The sequence below is a fragment of the Cydia fagiglandana genome, chromosome 12 (assembly GCF_963556715.1).
Source record: "Cydia fagiglandana chromosome 12, ilCydFagi1.1, whole genome shotgun sequence".
Lineage (NCBI taxonomy): Eukaryota > Metazoa > Arthropoda > Insecta > Lepidoptera > Tortricidae > Cydia > Cydia fagiglandana.
The window spans coordinates 1,989,221-1,996,487 of NC_085943.1; the positions used below are offsets into that span (position 1 = coordinate 1,989,221).

The 7,267-nt window shown below is 50.1% G+C and overlaps 1 protein-coding gene across 1 annotated transcript; it reads right to left on the reverse strand.

The window, feature by feature from the left end:
• Positions 1–505: 505 nt before the first annotated feature.
• On the reverse strand, positions 506–6,058 carry LOC134669311 (uncharacterized). The gene has a single exon (XM_063526818.1). It carries the CDS (start codon positions 6,056–6,058, stop codon positions 506–508), a length of 5,553 nt encoding a protein of 1,850 aa, XP_063382888.1.
• Between the last annotated feature and the right edge of the window lie 1,209 nt (positions 6,059–7,267).

A 7,267-nucleotide genomic window follows, 5' to 3' on the forward strand; every position in this document is an offset into this window, starting at 1 on the left:
ACTAAATTACATTTCAGCAACACTTCCATATTTCACAAAATAAATCAAGACATTATCCAACCTATATAATCTTGACGTATATTATATCAAAGACGGCTGTACCTAATATAAACCGACCAAGTAACGAATTAGCTATACCATCATTGTAAGTGAAGGGCGGGGTTGATTGAAAGAAACTAAAAAGCTATTGTCCAGAACTACTTTATGTATAATGTCACAAAAGGGAAACACATAGAAAACACAAAAACTAGCGGAAAGAAACAAATTACAACGGGATTTTGGCGCGCAAATTACTTATGTAAGTACGTATTATCTCTCGCTATGCGCCGCGAAGACTGCCTCGTGCCGCGCCCGTGCGCCGGTCGGTGCCGGCCAACCTTGAGGTGCGGGGGGCCTCTCCCTTCCCTCGGCTCGTCTTGGCGGAGCATAGTTATTGTTACTTATTTAATAAAATAAATTTCGGACAGTCGTGCTACTTAACATTACCACCCCCCAGTTGGAGACTTCAATCGACAAATGTACCGTCTGTAGGTAGCACGGCTATTCGAACAACAGGACGACGCAGCGTCCCAGAGGCCGTTCTTATATCTACTACACGCACATGACCATCACTTCCCGGAAATACTTTGGTTATTATGCCACGGGGCCACATATTACGCGGCTGTTTGCCGTCACACAACACCACTACATCGCCCACTTTGACTGAGTCCGTTGCCGTTGTCCACTTCTGTCGTCTCTGAAGTGTGGGCAGATATTCTCTGATCCACCGCCGCCAGAACATCTCGGCCAGCGCATTCGCCTTCTTCCATTGGCGGCGAGCATTGAGGTCAGAGGGCTCAAAGGTCGTCATGCGGGTCTCGCCCGTCGCTGTCCCAAGCAGGAGATGGTTTGGCGTGAGTACGACCGGTTCATCGTGATCAGTTGCTACATACGCAAGCGGTCGGCTGTTCACGACCAGTTCCGCTTCCAGCATGGCGGTGTGAAGAACTTCTTCAGATGGTGCGCGTTCCTTCAGTATAGCATGAAGAGCATTCTTCACGGAGCGAATGAGGCGTTCCCACGTACCGCCCATGTGCGGAGCTGCTGGAGGGTTGAACCGCCATTCAATGCCCTTAGACAAGGCCTCACCTTGAAGTCGCTCGGCGTTCAGGCTTCGTAGAGCGGTGCGCAGTTCCCTGTTCGCTCCTACGAAGTTTGTGCCGCAGTCACTCAAAATCATCGCTGGTTGCCCGCGGCGCGCTATCAAGCGGCGCAAGGCAAGTATGGCAGAATCACTACTCAGCGACGCAGCCAACTCGAGGTGAATGGCGCGTGTAGCCAAGCAGGTAAACAAGACGCCCCACCGTTTCTCCCGGCGCCGTCCAATTGTGATCTCCATAGGACCGAAATAATCGATCCCGCAGTTGACGAATGCTCGTCGTGTTGTGGTAAGTCTTACGGGCGGTAAGTCTCCCATCTTCTGTGGTTTAGGCCGCGCGCGCTGTACGCGGCAATATTGACAGCGCGCAACGACTGCCTTTACAGTCGGGCGAAGACAAGTCACCCAGAACCTCTCTCTTAAGTTGTTGACGACGGTTTCGTGGTTCGCGTGTAGCGCACGACAGTGATAGTGATGTACCAGGAGCCGCGCGCTACGACAGCTACCTTCGAGGATAATCGGGTGTCTCTCGTCGAACGACAACTCAGTTGACGCCCCAAGGCGGCCCCTGACGCGAAGAAGCTCATCCTCGCCGATTACAGGATCCAGCTTTAGCAGGCGGCTGGACCTAGGAAGCGAGCGTCCCGCCTGCAGCGCGCGCAGCTCATCAGGGAAGGAGCGAGCCTGCGCTTGTTTCAATAGAACCCGCTCGGCCTCTTGCAGGATGTCCATAGTTAGTTCGTCCGCTGTTCGCTGCTTACCTCGACACGCGCGTATAAATGCAAGCACGCGTGCAGTGACGCGCACAGCTCGCGTCCATGTGGAGTAGCGTGCCACATCGATGAGCTGATCTGGGCTGGTCTCAGCTGCCACGTGCGCCCTCTCCAAACGCTCAGGATCAGCGGGGGTCTCGTCACGGCTCCAGCTGGGCCATGGTACCTGTGGATTACAGAGAAAGGGGGGACCCGAAAGCCACATGCCCTTGTTGTTAGGCCAGTCCATCCTGGTTGCCTCATCAGCAGGATTGGACTCTGAAGGAACCCAGTGCCAGTCGCTTCGCTTACTTAAATTGTCAATCTCTGCTAACCTATGCGAAACGTATCTTTGATAGTCGCGTGCGTCGGAATTAATCCACATAAGAACTGTTTTTGAGTCAGTCCAGAGGTACAGGTTGGTGATAGCAAAATTTACTTCAGATTTTATTGTCACTGCTAGTCTACACGCTAACACAGCGGCCTGTAATTCCAAACGAGGAATGGATACTACCTTCACGGGGGTCACGCGTGCTTTTCCCCCCACCATAGTACATACCCTATTGCCGCCATTGTCGGTACCAACCAAGAATCCCACAGCGGCGTACGCTTTTTCGCTTGCATCACCGAAGACATGAAGGTCTACCGCCGCTGTCCGTTGCAAACCGTACCATCGCGGCACGGCAACGGCAGATAGCGCTTTCAACTTACTAAGCCATTCGAACCAGATAGCGGCCTCCGTGTCCTTGATGCATTCGTCCCACAAAACGCCTGACTGCCAGACGCGCTGCATCAGAACTCGTGATTGTATCACGCAAGGGTAGACCAGTCCGAGTGGGTCAAAAATGCTCATAATAAATTTGAGAAATTGACGCTTGGTAGGTTTGATCTGACCTTCAACCAATTCCGCCGGCAAACGTTTAAACGACAGATCAAATTTCATACAGTCGCTTGCCGGACACCAGATCATACCTAACGTGCGTTCGTTTTCAGACTTGTCTAGTTTAACACGACCCGGCACCACAACTGGCAGCTTTTCACTCAATTCAGGTGAATTTGTCACCCACCCCCTAATATCAAATCCACCAGCTCGGTGAATGTGGGTGACGTCAGCGATCAGCTGTTGTGCCGTGTCTAGCGAGTCAACACTATCTAAGTAATCGTCAACATAGTGTTTATTTTTAATAGCTTCCACCGCCGCAGTATGCGTACGTGCGAACTCCTCGGCGTTTTTATTCAACACGTAGATCGCCGACGTAGGACTGCAGGTCGCGCCGAAGATCATAGAGTTCATCAAATAAATTCCAGGTTCACGAGATCGGTATTGGCCGCGCCATAAAAAGAGCTGCGCTCCCTGATCGGCCTCACGAATTTTTACACGCATAAACATGTCAGCAATGTCGGCGGTGAAAGCTATTTCACCCGATCTGAATTTAATCAAAACTCCTAATAAAGAATTCATCAAATCAGGTCCACTTAGTAGGTTATTATTCAAGGACACGCCCTCGTAAGTGGCGGCACAATCAAATACGAGACGAAACTTGCCAGGTTTATTCGGATTCGTGACTCCAAAATGTGGCAAATACCAAACGGGACTCGCCTTAATACTGTCAACTTTTCGCGCGTAACCCGCATCTAATAATCTGTTTATTTGCTTAGCGTATTCGGAAGCAAATTTGGGGTCACGATCCATTCTTCGCTCAATCCCAGCAAGTCGTCTTAACGCGTAGTTATAGTTATCGGGCATTTCTACATGGTCACGAGCCCACAACAAACCTACTTCCCACTGCTGGGCATTATCTGACACGCGACGACATGTTTGGTTTAATATTTCTAAAGCGCGTTCAGAGTCCGAGTTGGTACGTAACATATTACAAATACCTATAGCTTCCAATTCGAATTGGGCCTTCACTAAGTCATGCAAGTCATTATTGTCATCAAACGCGTTCATGCAGTTGACGGATTCAATCTCGCTATCACCAACCCCCCCACCTAACGGGCCATGAACGGCCCAGCCTAAGTAGGTAAGTGAAGCGACCGGGCGACCGGATTTACCTTCGCGGAGCTCCCTGCCGACGATGAGACGCCAATTGTCCTGCCCCAACACCAGCATGGGTTTCGCCTCCCTCATCTCTTCGCAATCCAGGTCCCGCAGGTGTGCGTTTTCTCGAAAAATGCGCGCCGGTACAGTTTGTGTCGGCAAGCTAAGGTCCCGCATCGTACGCACGGAAATGTCATGATTGACACCATTCGAGCCGCGCACTATCACTTTGATCTTGCGAGAGTTATCGTCTTTAGCAAAATAGTCACGCGCCATCCGTAAATTCAGCGGCACTATAGGTCCGTCTGCACCACTCGCGAATCGATCGTCCAAAACCGAGCATGTCGCACCATCGTCCAATAGCGCGTAAATGCAATGTTCGACTCCTGCACTTGTAACAGTCACAGATACCACTTTTAATAAAGTACTCGCACTCATTTCACTAACATTCGTTAACGTTTCAAATGTATCCGAAGCCGATACTTGAGACGCGGGCGCCGATGGCGGAAGGCTAGGCTGTGGCGCCTCCGCGGGCGGCGTAGCCTTTTCTACGTCTTTATGTAATAACTCGTGGTGAGAGTAACTGCACTTATTACACCGTTTTGCACGACAATATCTACTCGAGTGTGTTTTCAAAATGCACTTGAAACATAGTCTATTTAGTTTGACAAGGTCCCAACGTTCATCAATAGGCAAGTTTTTAAAATCGGTACACTCAGTTAACTTATGGTCCGCTTTACACTTAACACACACGATTTTATTGTCATTGTGTTTAGTCTTAGACACTGTCGCGGTTGTTTCCACTTGAGCATGTAGTCGATGAACCGCTCCGCCCGCGCGCACTGGGACCGCAGCCTTATCGCGCCGACCGGCGTGAGATCCTGCGCGCTCTGCGCCCGCGACGGTCCGGCTGGCGGGCGCGATGTTTATACTTATAGGAGCGAAATACGATGACGCGCGAGTAATTTGACTCAGGAATTCGACAAACATACTCAGATTTGGGCTCACTCGTAAATCGACGTCGCTCTCGATGTCCCTTTTCATTGCGAATTCACCGTACTGGGCTCGTTGATAAGGCGTCAATTTATTAAGTAACTCGTTAACCAATTGTGGGTTATTTAAATATCCCACGGCCCTTATACTTCTTAAAATCGCGACGCAATTTCGTACTGTTGTTGTAAATTTGCGAATTTCGTGTCCATCCTCACTAAGTTTAGGCAATTCACGTACTTTCTTCAACGCGCACTCCAAAAGACGAGTCGGGTGTCCAAACTGGTCTTCTAGTGCCTTTATTACCTCTTCTGGATCCGTGGCAGTTCGCAGTAAATCTTGTACGGAGGCCTTCGCTTCGCCGACAAGCGCCACACGAAGGCGCGCCATATTTTCGAATGGTTTAAAGGCATGAATTTCATTCGTACATCGATAGGCTTTTTCAAACCCTAGCCAGTCCGACGCGTTTCCGTCGTACGCCGGTAAGTCGTGCACTTGCCGTGGCACGTATCTCTTATGACCCAGCTTGCTGATGGCCTCCGCTAACCGATCAATATCAGATAGAGGCTGGCTCTTCGGTAGCGGCGGCAGCAGCTGGGGTGACGTCGTGCGCGGCAAAGGCGGTGCGGGCACTCGGGACGGGATGGCGGCTTCATGTTGCGGCGATGGCGTACGCGGTACGGCGGGGGTCGGCGCGGCGGCGGGGGTGTTGTCGAGCCAGCGCGTTACGCGCGCCGTTATTTCTCCGCTCGCAACACTGTGCGCTGCTTCGCCCTCCTCTTCGTCCTGTACCTGTAGGTCGGCCATGTCCAGGGCTAGCTTCTTTTTAATAAGATTTTCTTTTATTTTGGCCACCTCAAGCTCTGCTTCGTACTCAGCGCGTAAGCGCCGTGCATTGAGGGAGGCCTGGCTTAGTTTCGAGCGTTTCGACGTGTAGCTGGCCACGCTGGCGTCGCTCCTCGGCCGCACAGTGACCTCTGTTGCCGGCGTCTTCAGCCCGGACGGCGGTATTTCATCTCCGTGGCCTTTCTGGCCACCCACCGAGGGGGCACGCTCTGGCAGCAAAGATGGCGCGTGCTGTGATACGCCGGCACCCGACGGAGTCCCCAATCCCGAATCTGGCGGCTTCTTTATCATCGCTCTAGATTTGCTACGTGTTCTCCGTTTATTCTCATCACTCATAGCTAAATAATTTCACTTATCCGAACTCGTAGGACCATTTGTAAGTGAAGGGCGGGGTTGATTGAAAGAAACTAAAAAGCTATTGTCCAGAACTACTTTATGTATAATGTCACAAAAGGGAAACACATAGAAAACACAAAAACTAGCGGAAAGAAACAAATTACAACGGGATTTTGGCGCGCAAATTACTTATGTAAGTACGTATTATCTCTCGCTATGCGCCGCGAAGACTGCCTCGTGCCGCGCCCGTGCGCCGGTCGGTGCCGGCCAACCTTGAGGTGCGGGGGGCCTCTCCCTTCCCTCGGCTCGTCTTGGCGGAGCATAGTTATTGTTACTTATTTAATAAAATAAATTTCGGACAGTCGTGCTACTTAACAATCATATTTAACAAACAAATTTATGACGTTTTGCAACCTTCTTATTTTGGCAAATATATTCCGACACAGGGGTGGTATTCCATCTGTCCAATCTTGGTCCAATGTGTATTTGCGTCTCACATTTTGCTTAATGAGAGAGTGAGACGCAATGCATATTGGACAAAGATCTTAAACAAGTAGAATACCACCCGAAGAGAAAAATAGGTTGTCAGGAGGCTCCGGGACGTCAGGGCTATGACCGGGCCGGGCCCGCACCGTGCCACGTCCGAGCCCCGGTGATCACGTGATGCTCTCCATAGAAAACGACGCTCCGGAAGCTCCGGCCCGGCCACGGCCCGGTCTAGCGTGAGTCATCCTTTAGGGTCTATAATGTGAGTTAATATGTGTTCGAAACGCGAAAGTTTAAAATATTAAATAAGTACTTATTTTGCGAAACTGTCCAAGAAACACGACAATTGTCACGGAATTCCGACACGGAACTAATTTCCTGTCAAGACTTACCTATTTTTTCGTGAAGATCATTTTATTACACATCGAATGAAAGTTAGGTACTTTAACTCATAACAACAAAATTAAAGTTTCTTATTTTGGCTGTCGGTTAAGTGTAGGTACTAAATAATTTATTTGTAATACCTTAATGAAACCAATTTATTACTTTTTGTTCTGTGTCTTTTTTAGGGTTCCGTACCCAAAGGGTAAAACGGGACCCTATTACTAAGACTTCGCTGTCCGTCCGTCCGTCCGTCCGTCTGTCACCAGGCTGTATCTCACGAACCGTGATATAGTT